Source organism: Aotus nancymaae, unplaced genomic scaffold (genome assembly GCF_030222135.1).
Source record: "Aotus nancymaae isolate 86718 unplaced genomic scaffold, 86718_ANA_hifiasm-v0.15.2.pri h1tg000057l, whole genome shotgun sequence".
In the NCBI taxonomy this organism is placed as follows: Eukaryota; Metazoa; Chordata; class Mammalia; order Primates; family Aotidae; genus Aotus; species Aotus nancymaae.
The window spans coordinates 2,651,143-2,673,471 of NW_026988471.1; the positions used below are offsets into that span (position 1 = coordinate 2,651,143).

Sequence of the window (22,329 nt, forward strand, 5' to 3'; positions counted from 1 at the left end):
CTGAGGCAGTATCAGCCGGGCACGGTGGCTCACGCCTATAATCCCAGCACTCTGGGAGGCTGAGGTGGGCGGATCACCTGAGGTTGGGAGTTCAAGACCACCCTGACCAACATGGAGAACCCTTGTCTCTACTAAAAATACAAAATTATCTGGATGTGGTGGTGCATGCCTGTAATCTCAGCTACTTGGAAGGCTGAGGCAGGAGGTTGAACCTAGGAGGTGGAGGTTGTGGTGAGCTGAGATCACACCATTGCACTCCAGCCTCAGCAAGAACAAAACTCCATCTCAAAAAAAAAAAAAAAAAAAAAAAGTTCAAGTGTCATAGCAGTGATTTTTGGCAAAATCATGGCAAAACTCAAGTCTCCTAAGTTGCAATCCCGTGGTCTTCCTCATCCAGCGCTGACTGTGGATGCCCTAACTTGGTGAACACCCTTGGGATGAGTTCCACTGACAGAGTCCCTCTGACAATGGATTTTCATTGACACTATGAATATTAATTGTCAAGTGCTTTGATTTCTAAGCCTTTGGCTGAATAGAGGGGGCACATGACACAGTGAAGACAGCCTGGAGGGAGAGCCCAAAGCCAGAACCCCATATCTGCCCTCGCACAGCCCATGTGGCCTTGATAGAGTCACTTACATTGCCCCAGTTCCTTCATCAGCAAAATGGGAAGTCCCCAGGCCAGTGCTCACTAAGGAGCTTCGGGCAGGGCCTGAGCCCATCAGCACTGCCGCTCCTGCAGCCACTGAAGTGAGCGGGTGACCTGGCTGGGATGCATCAGTGCATGTGCAAGGCCCCCCGTCGCCACAGCCAGTACAGAAACTAAAAGCGACAAACTTGATGAAAACGCAAAAACTTTCAAGTCCCCATAACCTCTGGCTCTTTTTGGAGATTCAGAAATTGGCAGATAGGCTAATCTCATATTACAATTCCTTTCTATGATCTTCTCTTTTTAAAACAACCCTAGTCACTGAAGAGGCTAACCTCCCAGAATAACAGAAATGATAAAACTTCATTCCATATTTGCAAGGATTCCATATAAGCATGTCAGAAGACTAGAAATTGAAAGTTTCAGGCTCAAGGCGTGGCATTCCTGGTTAGACACTTAGTCTACCCAGCCAGGAACGAGGCTGCTGGCGGGAGCACCAAAGGCGATGTGGGTGTGATATCTGCCTGAATGGTTTGGGAAACTGATGCCAATATCCCCAGCTTCCCACAACAAATCTGCCCCCATGAGGACGTGCATGCACTTCCTTCATCGGTTCATATTTTTAGTCTCCTTCACGGATGAGGGTAAAGAGTTCTGAAGTTTCCTCTGAGCATGGCATGCGACAAGGTCTTCCATCTGCGTTTTCTCCTTGCAGCCTCGGGGCACGGGTCCATGATGGACATGGTCCCTCAGCCAACGTTCGCCTATTGTCCGCCTCCACGAAACCAGCCACGTGAGCAGCGTCCTCCTGAGGAGTAGCCTTAAAGTTCACCCTTACAGAGAATTACCATGTGAGAGACAGTCTGGGAGCTAAGGTGACAAGAAGTGAAGACACCCAGAGCAGGGTCTGGATGGGCCCAGGTTTGAATCGGCCTCCAGAGAACCTCTACGAACCCCGTTTCCTCATCTGGAAAGCTGGGATTCCAACAGTGTCACAGGGCAAAATGAACCAACCTGCGTAAGGAGACAGCACAGTGAATGGTACGCGTTCAGAGTCAAGGCCCAGACACATAAGAAGACGGAATTCACGGCGCCAGCGTGAAAACGGTGACCGGTTATAACAAATGTTTGGTTTTGTTCTTCCGTATCGCAGAGCTTTTCTATCCTCAGAGACAATGAGTGGAGGATGTGCGGTGTCAAGATCCAGAATCACATCGACTTTCATGAAATGGCTTGATAATTCTGTCCAAGCCAGAATACTGCGGAGAAAGACTGAAACTGTGTATTGTTACTCTAAATGAAAAGAGCTCAGGGCATTTGTTATAACCCAGGAAGATGTTATGTCTGCCCTGTTGTCCTGGGCTCTCAGGGATTTAGTTCTGCTGACATCACTGGGAGGTAGAAGGGGAAATGAGCTTACATGGATACTGGGTGTGTGTCTTCTTAGGAGCTGGCAGGAGCAGCCGTCGGTTCTGGGGGATTCTGGGCAACTGGGCAAAACCTGAAGAGTGCTTATGTTGTGTCAGGTACTCAGACAACCCGCCTTCTGCCAATGTAAAAGCCAGTAAGACTGGGAATTTCCTAGACTACGAGTTGGGTGAGCTTTCCTGTTATCATATGAATGACAGGTGTGTTCTCTATACTTTTCATGATTCTTTCACAGAAGTCATTTGGCCTTAATTCTATACTGGACAGATTCTAAACCTCTTAAAATCTGTCCAGAATCAGAGTCTGAAAGATAAAGAACTGGTAAATGAGTCTGTTTCAGTTTTTGTGGGTAACTTAGCCAGTAAATTTAATCACATTTCTGGAATCTTTTTACCACTGAAAACCAGAATAGATTTATCTCCTAAATTTTCAGCAACTACAAAACCATGCTCGTAATGCCACTTTCATATATACTGTGAATATCAACTGTCAAGTGCTTTGATTTCTAAGATAAAATATTTGAGTATTATATTATGTAAAATAAGAATGACAGAACAACATGAGAAATCACGTAACAAAAGCATGTCCCGCACACGGCCTTCCTATGAACCCAACCAAGTCTAAAGTAGTCCAGGCAGACGGAATTCCTCCCATCTTATAGATGAGAAAACTGAGGCTCAGAGACAGCAGCAACTCCTCCCTGGGCACTGCACGGATGACGTGGTGCTGTGAAAGCCAGCGTAGTAGTCCCAAGCCCCTGGAGCACAGGACCCACCCATGACAGCTCACTGCCCTGGGGGACATGATTCATGCCCCCAGCAGGGACACCCACAAAGCCCGCGGTGAGCAGCACACGTGCCTGTGCGTTCCCGGCACCCACCTGGCTTTCCTGGCTCCTCCTGGGCAATGGCCCAGCGCGTAGGTTGCACCCCTCCACGTGCCCCCTGCAGCTCCTCAGGACGCTGCCCTCTGGTCTGGACTCCCAGGCCACAGTTACACACAGGCCCTGCAGCTTCGGGCAGCTGTCTGCCCTGGGGGGATTCTCCCTTAGTGCCAATCAGGGCAGGAGCCTCATGGCAGCCTCTGGCCACGCACCTGCTCAGGGCAGTGCCTTCTGAGAGCCAGCCCTGCCCAGGGCACCAACTGTCTATGAAGCGTTTTGTGACTTCTCCTTGCTCTGATAACCAGTCCCTCCGTGTGTCCCTGGACTGGGAATGCCTTCTCTCAGGACGTCCTGAATTCTGGTTGGTGGAATGACACGGCAGGAGGGAGGCCCGCCAGGATATCCCTGGGGCTCAGCCTCAAGCGCCCCGGTCACGCGGGTGGGTGCCGGCAGCCTGCATATTCAGACTTGCCAAGTGGCCACTGCCACGCCTCCAGCACGGGGCCAGGCCTCGTCAGGCTTGGGTCAGCAGCGCCTTGGCTTTAGGGCCTCAGGCCTCACAGGAGCTGTAACAACTTGAAAAGCAGCGCTTCCAGCTTCCCACAGTCCGGCAGGCCCACACCCTCAGCAAGGCCAAAGAACGGCCTCCGGGGCTTAGGCTCAGATGCCTCAGTCCAGATGCAACTGCCTCATCGGGTCTCTTTACCTGTCACCATAAGCAACCCTGCCTAGTGACCCGCTAGAGCACTGCCCCTATCTGGTTCCCAGGGAAACACAGCTAAAACTGGGCCCAAAGAGGGAAGCTGAGGAGAAGGTCAAGCGCTGGGCTCCCTGCCAGGGCCAGGGGTCAGGACCACCCCAAATATCACCCTGCATCACCCAGTAGCCCCAAGAGGTGTCCCCAGAGTGGGGCCCTCGCATGCAGAGCACACGTGATTCTCACGGGTCACAGTCGGAGGTGCATCTCCAGAAGGTGGGAATTCTCCCACTACGGACGAGCTGAGGTGAAAGGGAGGCGGGTCTTCAGAGAGGAGCAGCATCCTGTCCCCGTGGCCCTTTGGATTTGGCAAAGAAAAACCAAGACAGGGAAGTGGTGACAGGAAGCTGGGGCGGGCCGCCTCCACTTGCCAGCCACCCAGTGAAAGGGCCCATTTCAGCACTAAATCCTCCGTCCCCATGCGACCCTCCCGACTCCCAATCCCCAGGAACAGCTCCTGTCCCTGACTTCAGGAAAGAGAAGGCGCATCTTGCTGTGACAGCGTCCTCTGCACACTGTGAGGTGCTTGCATAATGGTGTGGGGACCTTCTGTGAAGGGGCCCTCAGTGAGCCTCATGTGTCATTCATGAGATGACCACACAGACTAGTTTGGAACATATCTACATTCATTTCAGTCTATAAATCATATTTTCATTACTTAAAATCAAATAGAAGTGACACTACAGAAAGACATACCACCCTTATCCTGTAGCTTCATGCGCCCCTGCACTCTGCCACCAACCCCTGGAGGTGCTGTGCCCAGCTACAGAAGCTGCCATCATAGAGGGAAGGCTCGGTCAGTGAGCAGTGAGGGCGGATGGGCTGAGCTGGCCCCATGGGGACCTGCAATGGGCTCTGCAGCCTGTGCCGGGAGCTCCTGCGGTGGCCCCCCAGTGGAGAGAGGCCACTGCTGCCACTACCCACCTCTACTGGGGGAAGGGGCACTGGGCTGGGCATATGGTGCACTCCAGATGCACAGAGCCCACTGTTCAGGACTGCTCGCACAGACCCCTGGGTCCCGTCCTTGCGGGTACGTAGATCCAAGCCTGAGATGAACCTGTTCACCACAGCCTCAGGTTTTCTCATTATTTAACAGCGGTGTTGGTTAATTGCGTCCATTGACAGATGAAAGCTGCAGAGGTTACATGATTAGTCCAGGATTAGAGAGCTAGTAAGAAGCAGAGGAAAATGCAGAGACTCCAGGTTTTCCAGCCACCAAACCTGGTGCCCGCTCCGCTGCTGGGACCCCTGTGAGGCTGCTGCCTCCCCAGCCTCCACTGCCCTGCTCCCACCACACCCACCTGAGGGGAAAGGCTGGGAAAAGAACTGGACCTTTTGACATTTAGCTTCGCTGTCTAATTTTTCAGTGCAGTCTGACAATGGGTCTCACTCATTCACAAATGCCTCCATGGGGTGTGCTAAGTTTTCACATCCAGGGTGTGACAGAGGAAGCGAGACAGAGAAAGGGTAAGGGACGCGTTCCAGGTCACACACACTCACTTCCAGGACGCCGAGGTGATGCAGACCCAGACAAAGTGAGCTGCTCAGCTGCTCATGTTCTTACGTCTCCTGCTGATTTATGACACCTCAGCACCCTTGCTCCCAAGAAAAACCCACTGTATCTTCCTAAATGTCACTGAGATGATGATTTCAACATAGTCAAATTAGCCGATTCAGTCTGTCACTATGTTCTGGGTAGCTATGATGTAGCAATATGGCTTATCACTCGAACTGAGCCACGTTTCAGAAGAAGAGGGTGCCAGGACAAGTGGCTGACGCTGTGTGGCCCCTGCAGGCTGCGTCCAGGCCTGCCGGAGGCTTCCAGTCGGCAGGCGACGAGACAGGAAACATGGAGGCAAGTGCTCTGGCAGAAACGGCCTCACGGGGCAGGGAGACAGGCTGGCACCTGGTGTGGCCAGGGTAGAGAGGGGCTTTCAGGAGGAAGTGGATATGCCATATTTCTTTCTTTGTTTTTTTATTTATTTTTTTGAGATGGAGTCTCATTCTGTCGCCCAGGCTAGAGTGCAGTGGTACAATCTCAGCTCACCGTAACCTCTGTCTCCCACAGTCAAGCGATTCTCCTGCCTCAACCTCCCAAGTAGCTGGGACTACAGGTACCTGCCACCACATCTGGCTAATTTTTGTGTTTTTAGTAGAGATGGGGTTTCACCATGTTGGCCAGGCTCATCTCGAGCTCCTGACCTCAAGTGATCTGCCTGCCTTGGCCTCCCAAAGTGCTGGAATAATAGATGTGGGTCACTGCGCTGGCCCTTTTTTATTTTTTAAAATATTTTATTGCCTATACTGAAGGTCTGCAACACGATGCTATGAGATAGAGCGAAAAGGTCACTACATGAAGCGAATTCACATATCTATCCTATCACATAGCTACTCATTTTCTTTTTTTGTGGCAAGAGCAGCTACAATCCAGTCATTTAGCAAAAATCCCAAATTGATACAAGATAATCAACAACAGCCCTGCTGTAAATGAGGGCTGGGGCCTTCTCCGTCCTACATAGCTGCTACTCTGTATCCTTAGACCTGCAATTCCCAGTGCCCCTTCCTTCACCACTAACCACGGTTTCATTCTCCATCTCTGTATACTAAACTTGTTTTGTTGTTTAAACTGCATAGATGAGCTATCCTGTATTTTTTTTTTTCTTTTTGAGATAGGGTCTAACCCTGTCACCCAGGCTGGAGTGCAGTGGCACAATCACGGCTCACTGCAGCCTCAGATTCCTGGACTCAAGTGCTCCTCCCCTCTCAGCCTAGCATGGATCACAGACACATGCCATCACGACCAGCTAATTTTTTAATTTTTCTTGTTTTTACTTTTTTTTTTTTTTTGGTAGAGACAGGATCTTGTCATGTTGCCCAGACTGGTCTTGAACTCCTGGGCTCCAGCAATCCACCTACCTTGACCTCCATTTCTAAGGGTGAAAAAGAGCTCCAATGTGTAGACAAAAGAGAGGGTGGGGAGCGGGCCAGAGCCACAGAAAGGCACAAAGGCAGAGGGATGTCACCTAGGGAACTGCGGGAAGCTCGTGTGCTGGCACCAGTCCCTGGAACTTAGACCTCCAGATCTAAACATCTGTGCTCACATCTGTCACAGCAGAGTACCTCAGACGGGAAGCACATGAGTCTGCCTCACAGAGATGACCCTCTCTAAGGACCATTTCCACCTGGTTGTGCCACCCCTACCACCTGCTCATCACATGGGGTCCACCACACCCTAATAATCTAAAGAGGTCAGCCTGGGCTCCCTGGATCGCACTCCCCTGACCACGCTCTAATGATTTCAGGGCACCAGCAGGGTTCCTCTGAATCAGAGCCCACCCACCACACTCTGCTCTAATGATCTCAAGGTACCAGGCTGGGCTCCCCTAAATCAGACTCGAGATGCCAGCCTGGGTTCCCCTGAATCAGAGCCCACTCCACCATACTCTAATGATCTCAGGGCGCCAGCCTGGGCTCCCTTGCATCAGTCTACCCACCACGCTCTAATGATCTCAGGGCACCAGCCTGGGTTACCCTGGATCACAGGTTCACCCACCATGCTCTAATTATCTCAGGTGCCAGCCTGGGCTCCCTTGCATCAGAGTCCATCCATCATGCTCTAATGATCTTGGGGTGCCAGCCTGGGCTCCCCTGCATCAGACTCTACCTACCATGCTCTAATGACCTCGGGATGCCAGCCTGAGCGCTCCTGGATCACAGATCTACCCACCATGCTCTAATGATCTCAGGGCACGGGCCTGGGTTACCCTGGATCACAGGTTCACCCACCATGCTCTAATTATCTCGGGTGCCAGCCTGGGCTCCCTTGCATCAGTCTACCCACCACGCACAAATGATCTCAGGGCACCAGCCCAGGCTCCCCTGGATCAGACTCCACCTACCACGCGCTAATAATCACACCAGCCTGCACTCCCCCAGATGATGGTTCTATGACTACTCTCTAATGATCTTGGGGCCCCAGCCTGGGATCCCCTGGAACAGAGGTCCTCAGATATTGACAAGGTTTCCCTCGGTGAATTCCTGAAGTTTAAGAGTGAAGAACTAAATTCCATTCTCGCTTTTCTTTTTTTTTTTTTTTTTTTTTTTTTTTTTGAGACGGAGTTTCGTTCTTGTTACCCAGGCTGGAGTGCAATGGCGCGATCTCAGCTCACCGCAACCTCCGCCTCCTGGGTTCAGGCAATTCTCCTGCCTCAGCCTCCTGAGTTGCTGGGATTACAGGCACGCGCCACCATGCCCAGCTAATTTTTTGTATTTTTTTAGTGGAGACAGGGTTTCACCATGTTGACCGGGATGGTCTCGATCTCTTGACCTCGTGATCCACCCGCCTCGGCCTCCCAAAGTGCTGGGATTACAGGCGTGAGCCACCGCGCCCGGCCCCCATTCTCGCTTTTCTATAGAAACCACAAAGTGCTCTAGAGCGACCACCATTCAATGCGTATAACCTCAGCTAAATGCAGGAGTTACTTTCACTCTGTAAACATGTTTTCCAAGCAAGTTGTAAAAGGCTGTGAAAAGATATAGAGAGCAGCAAGAGAAGAGGATGAAAGTTTTAAAAATGGCTTGCACCAGAATAAGGGATCAAGTTAGGACATGGTCACAGAGACACAGAAGGGGAGACAATGGAAGGTCCAGAGCGAAGGAGGCACAGAGCCAGACCACTGGTGCCCTCTGCTGATTGTAAGGCCACCACACAGTGTCACCAAGGACGGCGTGAGCAGAGGCAGGCACACACTCATGAAACAGTGTGAGAAGAGGCAGATGTACCCACCCAGGAGACAGTGTGAGCAGAGATAGGTACACACACACTCATGAGACAGTGTGAGCACAGGCAGGTATGCACACAGGAGACAGTGTGAGCAGAGATAGGTACATGCACACTCATGAGACGGTGTGAGCAGAGGCAAGTACGCACACAGGAGACAGTGTGAGCAGAGGCAGTGGCACACACTCATGAGACATGAGCAGAGGCAGGTGCATGTACATCCATGAGTTAGTGTGAGCAAGGTAAGTATGCACACACTCATGAGACAGCATGAGCAGAGGTAAGTACACACACAGGAGACAGTGAGCGGAGGCAGGCGCACACACTCATGAGATGGTGTGAGCAGAGACGGGGCACATACATAAGACAGTGTGAGCGAAGGCAAGTACACAGAGTCACAAGACAGGACAAGCAGAGGCAAGCATGTGCACACTCATAAGACAGTATGAACAGAGGCAGGTACGCACACATGAGATGGTATGAGCAGAGGTAGGTGTGCATGCACTCATGAGAGTGTGAGCAGAGATGGGCACACACTCAAGATAGTGTGAACAGAGGTAGATGCATGTACACTCACAAGATGGTGTGAGCAGAGACAGGTGCACACACTCATGAGACTGTGTGAGCAGAAGCTGACACATGTACACTCATGAGACACTGAGTAGAGGCACTCATGATACAGTGTGAGCAGAAGATGTGTGTACATTCATGATACAGCATGAGCAGAGGCAGGTGCACAATCATGAGATGGTGAGAGCAGAGGCAGGCACACACTCATGAAACTGTGAGCAGAGGCAGGCACACACTCATGAGACTGTGAGAGCAGAGGCAGGCACGTGTACATTCATAAGACTGTGTGAGCAGTGGCAGGCACACAAAGGGACAGATGGTGTGAGCAGAGGCAGGCACACACTCATGAAACTGTGAGCGAAGGCAGGCACACACTCATGAGATGGTGAGAGCAGAGGCAGGCACGTGTACACTCATGAGACAGTGTGAGCAGAGGCAGACACATGTACACTCAGAGTGTGAGCAGAGGCAGGCATGTGTACACTCATGAGACTGTGTGAGCAGAGGCAGACACATGTACACTCAGAGTGTGAGCAGAGGCAGGCATGTGTACACTCATGAGACTGTGTGAGCAGAGGCAGACACATGTACACTCAGAGTGTGAGCAGAGGCAGGCATGTGTACACTCATGAGACTGTGTGAGCAGAGGCAGACACACTCATGAGACAGTGTGAGCAGAGGCAGACACATGTACACTCAGAGTGTGAGCAGAGGCAGGCATGTGTACACTCATGAGACTGTGTGAGCAGAGGCAGACACACACTCTTGAAACAGTGTGAGCAGAGGTAGGCACGTGTACACTCATGACACAGTGTGAGCAGAGGCAGGCAAGTGTACACTCATGACACAGTGTGAGCAGAGGCAGGCACACAATCATGAGATGGTAAGAACAGAGGCAGGCACGTGTACACTCAGAGACAGTGCAAGCAGAGGCAGGCACACACTCATGAGATGGTGTGAGCAGAGGCAGACATGTGTACACTCATGAGACGGTGTGAGCAGAGGCAGGCACACACTCATGAGACAGTGTGAGCAGAGGCAGGCATGTGTATACTCATGAAACAGTGTGAACAGAGGCAGGCACACACTCATGAGACAGTGTGAGCAGAGGCAGGCACACACTCATGAGACAGTGTGATCAGAGGCAGGCACGTGTATACTCATGAAACTGTGAACAGAGGCAGGCACATGTACACTCATGAGACAGTGTGAGCAGAGGCAGGCACACACTCATGAGAGTGTGAGCAGAGGTAGGCATGTGCACACTCATGAGACGGTGTGAGCAGAGGCAGGCACATGCACACTTATGAGACGGTGTGAGCAGAGGCAGGCACTTGTACACTCATGAGACGGTGTGAGCAGAGGCAGGCACGTGTACACTCATGAGACGGTGTGAGCAGAGGCAGGCACGTGTACACTCATGAGATGGTGTGAGCAGAGGCAGGCACATGTACACTCATGAGACGGTGTGAGCAGAGGCAGGCATGTGTACACATGAGACGGTGTGAGCAGAGGCAGGCACACACTCATGAAATAGTGTGAACAGAGACAGGTACATGTACACTCATGAGACAGTGTGAGCAGAGGCAGGCACACACTCATGAGTGTGAGCAGAGGCAGGCACACACTCATGAGACAGTGTGAGCAGAGGCAGGCACACACTCATGAGACAGTGTGAGCAGAGGCAGGCATGTGTACACTCATGAGACGGTGTGAGCAGAGGCAGGCACACACTCATGAGACAGTGTGAGCAGAGGCAGGCATGTGTACACTCATGAGACGGTGTGAGCAGAGGCAGGCACACACTCATGAGACAGTGTGAGCAGAGGCAGGCATGTGTACACTCATGAGACGGTGTGAGCAGAGGCAGGCACACAATCATTAGACAGTGTGAGCAGAGGCAGGTGCACATGGCATACCCCAATTCAGAAACAAACATTAGAAATTAAAGCAGCAAAGCTGGGTTTTTTTTATGTTTATCTGAAACACGTTTTTTTCTCAATGAACCTTAAGAAAACCTTGGGTGAAACAGCTTGTAAATAAAGGAAGTGAGTTGCACAGAAAGGTCAAGGCCTGCTGGCAGCACGTTCCGAAGGGCATGCACATAGGGGAGGGAGGCGACTGGAAGTTCCCGGCAGCTCCAAAGGGAGAAATCATGAGAGGAATGTGTCACTCATGCTAATTCCCTGCGTGACCAGGCTTCTTCCAGGTGGCAACACCGCAGCCTTTAGCGGCTCCAGGTCCAATTGAGAGCTGAAGGTTGTGTTGTTATTTGCTGTGTGTGGAGGCCTGTGTCCTCCTAAGAGGCCAGCCTGCCACTTGCCACTGTCCCCACTTCTATGTCCGACCCTCGATCTGCCCCCACAGGATGGTTACTGTCGAGATCTCTCTCGTTGCAAGTGTGTGCTGCCCTGTCAAGACAGCTTCTAACCTGGGCACCATCCCTCATTTGTTCTCATAGGGACGCATTTTTCCTTATAAAATTATCAGAAAGGAGAGTAAAAGTTGTTTTCTTAATCTTCATCATCTATGTAGAAAACATTTCATGAGTTTATTGCACAACAACTCCCCCTTCCACAAATTCCAAGAATGTATTTTTCACAATCATCACAGGTAATGAGTGAAACGATCAACAGCAGTTATAAATCCCTATCAGTAATCGCTGGCAATCTGTCACTTGTTCCTTGCATGAATAGAGATTTAAGCTAGAAGAGAGAGAGATATGGTTTCATCTGAAAAAGTGTGAATTTTTAGGATACTTTAACCTCCTATAAATTTTCTATCATTTTCTAGACAGTGTGACGAGAACATCACTCTGCAAGGAGCCTTTGCCTGTGAGCGCCAGACCCTTCAGCTGTGCACGGGGAACTCAAAACGTCGTTCCTGACCACTCTTCTTAAGAATAAGAGAACAGAGAAAGGGTTTCTTGCTTGCATTGAAGAAAATAAGCCACGAGTTCATCCGTTTACGCGTATTTGTGATGTTCATCCCAGCGTGTGTGCTTTGTGCACAAGAGTTCTACCATGCTGCAGACTTGCACTGATTGGCAGAGATTCGGTGTGCTGCAACAACAGACATAATGCAAACACTGCTGTTTTCGACAAATAACCAGTAGCAAGATTCCTAAAGAAGAGCGGGGAGCTCCAAACGCATTCTGCGTCTAGACACTCTCCCCAGAGGCCCCTTTTCCATGGCTCCTTTCTCCTTTCCGCTCATAAGATCCACAGAAGGCCAGGTGTGGAGGCTCACACCTGTAATCTCAGTACTTTCAGAGGCTGAAGCAGGCAGATCACTTGAGCTCAGGAGTTCAAGACCAGCCTGGGCAACACAGTGAGACCTCATTTCTATAGAAATTTTTTTAAAAGTCAGCCAGATATGGTAGTGCATACCTGTGTTCCGAGCTACTCAAGAGGCTGAGGTGGGTGGATTGCTTGAGCCTGGCAGGCAGAGGATGCAGTGAGCCAAGATTGCACCACTGTACTCCAGCCTGGGTGACAAGAACCAAGAGCGAGACACTATCTCCATGGAAAAGGATTTCAGGACACCTGTGAAGAAGGAAAGAAGAGGGCAACTGCCTACTGGAAGGAGAGCGCTCCTAACAACACACACCAGTGGGCTCTGGGACCTGCCCGCCCTCTCCACCTACGGCTCTGCTTCCCACACTGTCTGGCCCTGCCCCATGCTGGGTGTGTGCTGAAAGGCGTGTCTCAGAAGCCCTGAGTCTCTTCATTAAAAGATGCTACGGTTCACCAAAATATCATACAAACTAATGGAAACAAAAAGAAGGAAGGGGCTGCAAAAGAGCAGGGACAAAGAGAGCACGTGGGGGCTCCAAGGACAGCCGATGGCAGGAGCTCCTCTGAGGGCACACCCTAGTCGACAGCACAACGGGAGCATGCGCCGCAGGCAGCTCCCACCCACCCCGGCGAGCGGGGCAGACAGAGGACAAAGTGCAACTCTGATCTCTGCAAAGAGACTCGTAATAATGAAGTGACAATTTAAGCAATCCGGTATAATATATGTTTGTGGTGCCTTTGGATTAATTCATATTTAATTCATTGCAATGTGGAAGCCTAGTGACTTACAGGCAAGCTACGTACAAAATGAACAGAGCACAAGTGTGTTTGCAAAACATATGAAGTCTCTAAAACATTTTCCCTGCACTGCGTTACACACAGCAAGCTTAGGTCTGTGACCCCAGGCTTTTCTGGAGGCACCTGAAGCAGGAGGGGCTGGTGCCTTGTCCCAGGGGCACGACTGCCGCTGCAGAGGACCTGATTCAGAGGAGGCACAGCACCACGCGCTTCAAAGGGCGAAGAGCCGGGTTGAGCACACGCCAAGCAGCTGTGCCGCCCCTTCCTGGTGAGAGCAGGTGCTCGCAGCATTTCACACTGGAAAACGGCCTTCCATGAGGGACAGAAATCTCAGTTCTGCCTATGACAGGAATAAAACAGAATTCTTGGAACTTAGACACGAATGTTGTGGAACACTTTTGTCTTTCTTCCTCGAGAGGCTGACAGATTAAGGAAGTATTTAACAGAAGAGCTACACTGCCTTCAAAGACTGGCAGAAAGAGTCGGTCTCTGAAAGCCACGACTGGGAATCACGAGAGCCAGGGTAACTTGAAGGACGCAATCAACTTACGCCTGCGGACGACCAGAACAAGACCAAGAGTTCTTGGCAATCGTGTTCGTTTTCTGTTGCTCCTGCAAATTGCCACAAACTTGGCAGCCTAACCCAAAGCCCAGTGACAGCGGGGAGCAGCTGAGGGCGGTCCCTGCAGCCAGCCAGGAAGTAAGCCTGTGTCCTACAACCTCAGGAGCCACATCAGGCGAGAGCCCTGACACAGCCTGGTGGGGCCTGGACGGCAGCCTGGAGACCCCAGGCCAGTGCCGACTGCTGAAGAGGTGTGTGCTGTTGGAAGCCACTGTGTGTGTGGGAATCTCTCATGCAGTGTATAATGACTATGGAAGCAGGGGCCATGGTAACAAATGCCTGAAACGTGGGAGGAGCTCTGGATTCCAGCAGTGGGTAGAGGCTGGAAGGTTTCTGAGGAGCCACAGAAAGAGCAGAGCTTGCTTGGAACATCCAGGAGGAAGGCGGGCGCTTGCTACAGGAGGCAGAGAGGTGGTGTCCTGCAGGGCCATGGAGGTACCTCCTGTCATGCTGAGGCTGGTCCTGCACTCGAGGGGTTTCCCGGTGCAGGGACAGGGCAAGGGTGGAGAAGAGGGCAAACGGGGGAAGAGCTGTTGGATGGCAGAGTAACTCCAAGCCCAGCCTCTCCAGCAGCAAAGGTGCTGAAATGAAAAGCCTAACTGATATGGTTGGGCCTGTGTCCCCACCCAAATCTCATCTCGAACTGTGATCCCCACCTGTCAGGGGAGGAACCTGGTGGGAGATGACGGACCGTGGGGTGGATTTCCCCCGTGCTGTTCTTGGGACAGCGAGTGAGTTCTCAGGAGATCTGGCTGTTTAAGGTATGTGGCTCTTCCCACTTTGCTCTCTCTCCTGCTGGCTTTGAAGAAGGTCCTTGCTTCCCCTTCACCTCACACCGTGATTGTAAGTTTCCTAAGGCCTCCCAGTCAAGCTTCCTGTTAAGCCTACAGAACTGTGTGAGTCAATTAAACCTCTTCATAAATTACCCAGTCCCAGGTAGTTCTTCATAGCAGTGCGAGAATGGACTAATACCCCGACTGTCAGGAGCGTGTGCCCCTGAGAAAAGGCTGAGGATGGGCCACACTGCATGTGGTTAAAGCCTAGGGAAGGTCAGGAGGCCAGAGCACAGTCCTAGGAAAAGCCTTTCAAGAAGCCGAGGGAGCGCCTCACACATCCTCAGCAGATGAGAGGGTGAAGGGTGGAGGGGAGGGTGAAGGGTGGAGGTAACGGGTCAAGGGTGAAGAGAGCAGTCCCTTGGCCATCTGAGCAGGAGACTGAGGCAGAGAAGAGATCGCCTCTAACAGGTCTGCAGCTAGGCTCTTGTCTGAGGAAGTGAAGCCCCAGGAAATCTACTGAAGACCCACCGATTTTTGAGAAATGTGTTTCGGCTGAGACACTGTCAGCTGGGCCAATCAGCACAGAGAGCAGACAAAATATAGGAGACTCTTGGACCCCCAACCTCCCACTGGCAGGAGGGAGGTGCACAGCCGCACTCAGCCACACACCACACTGCCCTCCAGGCGGAAGGCAGGACCCTCAGAGGGCAGACACAGGGCAGCCATGAAGTTAAAGCAGAAGGAGGGCTGGGCGCAGTGGTTCACATCTGTAAGCCTAGCATTTTGGGAGGCTCACGCGGGCCGATCACCTGAGGTCAGGAGTTCAAGACCAACCTGGCCAAAATGGTGAAACCCCGTCTATACTAAAAATACAAAAATTAGCCAAGCGTTTTGCAGACACCTGTAATCTCAGCTACTCAGGAGGCTGAGGCAGGAGAATGGCTTGAACCCAGGAGGCAGAGGTTGCAGTGAACCAAGATCGTACACTGCACACCAGCCTGGACAACGAGTAAAACTCCACCTTAAATAAATAAATAAATAACGTGGAAGGAAACATACACAGAACTTGGTGAAAGCAGAGCCTAATCACAGAATTTTAGACCAGGGCGTCCTGGTGACCTGCCTGATACACGAGCCATGCGATCCCTACATAGTAATATTTTGAAGCCAGGGTATGAGAGGGAAGATCAGACAGAACGCATTAAAGTTATCTAAAAAGTCATTCAGCCTATGGGACGAATGAAGGCAACACTCTAGAAACTGCATATCGAAAACCACGAAGACTTTGTTCTGGCTTACACGGTAGAGAAAGATCCTATGAGATATCTCTCCACCGAGCCAGAATTTAGAAAATAGTTACTGACGACGACAGAGTGAGGAGAACTGGGGAAAGGGAGGCTCAGTTCAGCGACTGAGATGTCTGCACTGACACAGGCGTACAGCCCCGGAGCCCTGCGAGCCTGCACAGCCCAACGGCGGGCAGGAAGAGGCCTATCAGACACAGCCCCAGTCCACAAGCGTGTGTGCACGCAACTGCTCTTACCAGAGGACTGGAAGACGGTCACCAAGACACTACGGGAAAGAGGCGCGTCCCTGCTGCTCCCCACAGCGCAGTCTCCGCATCAGGACACCTGTGTCTGCCTCCTAAGAACCTCCAGCACTGTCCTCCCCTGACCAAGGGGTCAACGTTCCTCGAACAGCTGATTCCAGCCTCAATTCTTAGAATCTTAAGATTCCAGTAATTTCTGCAAACATCTCGCAACATCACAGCTTCTCTGTGTATGCAACACCTTCATTAATGGTTAAATCTTTTAAGTCATGTGTCAACCCATTAGCAATACAAAACCAGTCTTACAAATTACCTCCGGTTACCAAATGACCTTAGAAAAGCCGCACTTACTTCTGCTGTAGCAGGTAGCCAGCACGCCTTTGTCTGCAGGACTCGCACTGATGTGCCAGATTTCACCCGCTTGATGGAGGAGGACATTTTTATTTATAATGTTATTTTCATCGTCAAAATCTATGATGTGGATCTACAAACACAAGGAAAGAGCACATCAGGATCTCAGAAATCTCCTCAGTACCTTCATTCACATCACGATTACCAAGAAGAATCACATGCACATTTCATGACGGATACAGCTTTAATTAACTGTTATTGTGCCAACAGTATGGACTCCTATAATTTCATTCTCACTGGACTCCTCTCCGAAGATAAGGTAGGAAAATCCCTGTGGCGCATTTTTGATTGCAAGCTACGTAAGACTGCCCTCTGGTCATATCCAGTCTTAAAGAAATGAGGCACCCAAACGCTGTGTCCCCAGGTGGCTCTAAGACTGAGCCTCTGCTGGTGCCAAGGCCAGAGCTGCCCAGGGCTGTCCATGTTGGCAAGGTCCTTCCAGCCTGCTGCAAGGCTTCTGGGGAGGGCGGGGCAGCAGGGTGCGGCTGCTGGGGAGGGCAGGGCGAGGCTGCCTAATTAGGTCTGGGACTGACCGTGCCTGGCCCACTCTATCTGTAGTGGGCAGAGCTCAACCCATACATCAGACATGAGTAAGGCAGGCGAGGGTGAGAAAGGGCTGTATATTCACACATTTCCATCTTAAAAACAAGCCCACAGCCACTGGTGCCCATTGTCTTATGACATTAAATAGTGTAACATTTTAGCCACTACATAAAAAAGTTAAATATACTGTCTCCATGCTTTCCAGGATAATTTTTAGAGGAATTAAAATGATTTCACGTTTAATTTCTTACCAATACCCAAGTCAATGAGAAAGCATAATTCTTCTTTTAAATATGTACTAAGAAAATACTCATGGATCTGCACAAAAGATTTATATCCAAGTACGTTTACTATTGCAATGACTAAAAAAATTAGAAGTCAACTATGTAATAAAAAAATTAGAAGTCACCTAAATGTTTGGTAATAGGAAACGATTCAAATAAACTGCAGTACTTGACGGTAATATAATATTATGAAGCCATGCAGTGTACTGTAGACTACTTAGTGACATGGAACGACGTCTGTAATACACATTTTAGGAGAAGAGAATGTATGAAAGAAATAAGGCAGAAAGCAACGAAAGAAACTGTGTGAATGCTACACCCTTCTTTTGTTTGTTTGCTTTAAAAAAGTATGCGTGTCCAAACAAGAGAACTGGCAGGCACCTGAGCGGCGTCCAAATGGCGGGATCAGAGGCGGCTTTCCTTCACTTCTTTGTGCTTTATTTGTATTTCTAACGTTTTCTGCCTAATTAGGTCTGGGACTGACCGTGCCTGGCCCACTCTGCAATACTTTTGCCATCAAAACAAACATTAAATGCTGTTTTTGAGCTGTCCCCACGATACCCAGCAGCACCTACGCATCGTCCATGCCTCAGACGGCCCTTTCATTACTTCCAACTGCTCTTCCCAGGATCTGATACGGTTTGTGTCCTGTCCAAATCTCACGTCAAATTGTAATCCCAGGGTCGCACTCGGGGCCTGGTGGGAGGTTCTGGCTTACAAGGTAGAGAAACAGATCCTATGAGACACGTTACTATGGGTGATGGGAGATGGGCCTTCACCAACGGGTTAGCACCATCCCCACTTGGTAATGTCCTCACGACAGTGAGCTCTCCTGAGACCAGGTCATTTAAAAGTGAGCGGCAGCGCCCCTCCCTCTGCTTGCTCCTCCTTCTGCCGTGTGAGGTGCCTGCTCCCTCCTCGCCTTCCGCCATGATCGGAAGCTTCCTGAGGCCTCCCCAGAAGCAGATGTTGCTGTTTCCTGTACAGCTGCAGAACTGTGAGCCAATCAAACCTCTGATCTTTATAAATTACCCAGTCTCAGTTATTTCTTAATAGCAGTGTGAGAACAAACTAACACAAGGTCCCCCTAAGGAGTCATTCTGGACTTGCTCAGAGGGGAGTTCATACTCGGCCACCGCCCAGAGCCATGGGAGCTGAACCACAGTCTCCCAGGAGTGCAGCAGGGCCGCCAGCACCTGGGCCTGGGGCCAAGGAAAAGCCGGATGTGGCTAGCTTGCCCGATGCAGAGCAGGGGCCCAGTGAGCACGCCCGCCTGCACTTTCCAATCAGGGCCCACAGAGGTTTTCACAGCAGGTTCAAAACCATTCCCAGTGAACAGCTTCCAATTACAAACCACACATCTAAGAACCAGGGAAAATAACACAGCATTTGTTTCTATACGTGAACGTTTATTGTACGCTTTTTCCTTTCCATGCCCAAGGAAAGTTTACCTATAAACAGATTTTCCCTCTGTGGATCTGTTACACATTTTATATTATTAATTATTAAGTAATTACTAAGTCATATCGAGAAAAATATTTGGCGGAAATACATATGCCCTATGACCCCACATCACTACACCTGGGGATAGACCCTACAAACCCCAAAGAAAAGGCAAGTGCGAGGATTTTCACGGCAGGTATATTTACGACAGCCGAGAGCAGCAAACGTCTCAGAGGTCCATCAACAATGGGCAGGCCGGGCGCGGTGGTTCACACCTGTAATCCCAGCACTTCGGGAGGCCAAGGCGGGCAGATCACTTGAGGTCAGGAGTTTGAGGCCAGCCTGGCCAATGTGGTGAAACCCTGTCTCTACTAAAAATATAAAAATTAGCCAGGCCTGGTGGTGGGTGCCTGTAGTCCCAGCTACTCGGAAGGCTGAGGCAGGAGAATCACTTGAACTCAGGACGTGGAGGTTGCAGTGAGCCAAGATCACACCACTGCACTCCAAGTTGGACAACAGAGTGAGACTCTGTCTCAAAAAAGATAAATAAAATAAAAAAATAAAACACAACAGAATGGGTGAATCAGTTGGGTATATTCACAAATACAATTCTCCCAGTAATGATAGGTAACAACAACACACGCACAGACAGCGCGGAGTGAGAACGATCGGACACAGGAGGAGCACCTTGTGTGACGACCTGAGGCAGAGCCAGCAGGGCGACAACAGAGACCATCGCCGCAGGCCTGCAGTTGGCCCAGACTCCAAGAATCGGAGGGGACTGCTAGGGTGCTCCCCACGGCTGTGGCACAGGTGCACGTGGCTGTGGGTCGGTGCGCATGCAGGGGTGCACCTGTGTGTGGGAGCGTTGGTGTGGTCTATGCATGTGCGTGGGTGTATGGGAGCATGGGTATGTGGCCCACGTGTATATGTGCGTGAGTGTGGCTGTGGGGGAGGTGCAGATGTGTGGGGGTGGGGGTGGGGCAGGTGTGTGTGTAAGGGAGTGTGTGGGGGTCTGTGGGCACATGGGTATGGGAGGTGTACATGGGTGTGAATGCACGTGTGTGCAGGTGCGGGTGTGGGGCAGGTGCAGGTGTGTGGGAGGGTGTGGGTGCATGGCTGTGTGGGTGTGTAGGCGTAGGTGGGTGTGGGGAATCGGTGCATGCGTGTGTAAAGATGCCCCCAGTTGTACATTCTAAATGCGTGCACTTCGATGCATGGTAAGCTATAGTTATACCTTACAGGCAGAAATCCATTCGAGTAAAAACTAGTCACAAATACATAAAGAAAATTCATTCTTTATTATAACCAATGACTTAAAAATTTAAAAATGAGAATTTCATGATACCAATTAATATTTATTATATTAGCCAACTTTTTCAAGTGGTGGTAGCCAGTACAGGGAAGGGCATGTTAGAATCGGCCCACATTATCATCTGTCCAATTCCTCTAGAAGAAGGTTTGTCATAGTATGTAAATAAGAACTATATAAGTGTTGAAACTGAAACAATAATTTGATTTTGTGAAATCCGTCCCAAAGAATAAATGTACAAAAAAAGTATATTACGAAATGTGATATAGCTTTAAAAGTTATGATGATTAAGAGCAATTATGAATACCAAAAATGTTACAAGAGTAGTACATTTTAAAAGCAGGCTATAAACTGTCATGTGATTATATAACACCATCACATGTGAACAGACCACAGGTGATCTAGAACATCAGAAATAATTTTCATGTTGCTAGGGATTTTTTTCTTCAGTATTTTTCACATTTCCTACTTATCAGGAAATCCATTAGCACTGAAAAAAGGGATGCACTTAAATGTACTTCTTTGCAAATCTGCTCCTCTGAAATGCACCAGGACATCAGGCACAGCCGGGAGCTTTCTGTGCGTGTGCAGCGCAGCCCCCACGCTGGCCCCTCGGCCTGGCTCCAGGTCCCAGCAGACCCTGTCTCCTGTCTCCTGCCTCCCCACAGGCTCGCCTCCGCCTGGGCCCACCTCCGCCTGGGCCCACCTTTCTCCCCGTCAAGCTGTTTTCGTTCTTGTGGAGACACAAGGCACAGCTTTCCAATGAGACTCCGCTCCTGGCTGCACGCATCTCCTCTATGTTCCGCTCCTCCAGCCGGCAAGCACGCAGAGGGCAGACAGGAACCCATCCTCCTCAACGTCTCCTAATCTGGGACACTGCAGCAGAAATGGTCTTTAACCTTCATTTCTGAGCCTAAAGAGTCTGGAGATTTTCCCACGTATCCTCATTTTATGGATGATTCATAGAGTAGTGCAAAGTACACATCTCCACGAGCTGTTTTAACATGGGGATGTTCAAAGAGGAGGCCACCAACCACGGTCAGCAAAAATCACAAAGCAGCGGCTGAATTTACATTGCGCCAGGCACGATGCTAAGTATTCGATACACTTTAGCGCCTTAATCCTTGAAATAGCCCTGTAATATATTACCATTAACCACAGTCCACAGGTGAAAAGACTGAGGCTTGAAGAGCGGAGGCGCCTGGGCTCCTTCAGTCACACATGGCAGAGCCAGGCCTACAGGAGCCCCCGGTCCTGGCGAGCTCTGCAGCCCCGCCGCCTGCCCTGTGGATTTGCTCTGCAGGGCAGCAGCAAGCCAGAGTGAGAGGCGGCTCCCAGCTGGAAGGAAGAACCAGTACCTCGACTCTCTGTTCTCAGGGCATCGTTCCACACCCAGCTCACCCGAAAGTAAAAACAACTGTTTTGTTGAATAAACATATGCAGGTACAGGCCAGCTCCAAAACCAAGCAGCACGAGACAGAAACACCATAACTATGGGGAACGCAAAAGATTACCAGAGGCCAAAGAAAGACCCGTTAACACTATCCAGGCAGGTCCAGAAAGACGCCGCCCTGTGAGCAGAGCTGAAATGTTACTTTCAACTTTTCACGCCACATTGGATTTTTTTACTGTGTTAATCGTTTACAATGAAGATCAAACTCAGATGTTTTGAATCATCATTAAAATTTTTAAAGTTGATTTTACCAGTGCTGGGCTAGGGCCACAGATGACACTATAAGGATTTAGAATAAAGAGTTATAAAAATTTATTAGGAAGTCTGTAAAGATGAACTTAATCACCTCTCCCTCCTTTCCTGGAAGAATCAGGATTGGAGAGAAACGCTGTGTGGCCGTGGGCCAGGGCCAGGCTGCTGAGTACAGAGCTGAGGCCGCCGCGCTGTCCATTTCACCTACGCTTTGAACTGAAACTTTTTAAAAATTCTTGAGAATTGGGGAAAAAAAAAAAGGGGCGGGGGAGGCTGGCACGATGGCTCACACCTGTGATCCCAGCATTTTGGGGAGCTGAAGTGGGAGGATGGCTTGAGCCCAGGAGTTCAAGACCAGCCTGGGCAACATGGCAAGATCCCATCTCTGCAGAAAAAATAAAAATAAAAAATACTGCACATAAATAAGACTGGATATTTAAAAATCAAGAGCCACTCTCCTAGGGAAAGTGAATGATCCAATGGCTTCCCCACAGGCAGGAGATTCCCTCGGCCACTGATGGCA

General features: G+C 50.3%; 1 protein-coding gene across 3 annotated transcripts in view; it reads right to left on the minus strand.

The window, feature by feature from the left end:
* The window catches only part of EIPR1 (EARP complex and GARP complex interacting protein 1), a 182,798-nt gene that overhangs the window by 134,609 nt on the left and 25,860 nt on the right, over positions 1-22,329 (minus strand). For 2 of the 3 annotated variants that reach the window (XM_021666113.2, XM_012466306.2), the window contains exon 3: positions 16,460-16,592. The exons of the other annotated variant lie outside the window; for it this stretch is intronic. Coding sequence is in view for 1 of the 2 variants with exons in the window: in XM_012466306.2 (XP_012321729.1) it covers positions 16,460-16,592 (133 nt within the window). In the remaining variant the exon portion in view is untranslated. The remainder of the gene's footprint in view (positions 1-16,459; positions 16,593-22,329) is intronic. 3 annotated transcript variants of the gene reach the window in all.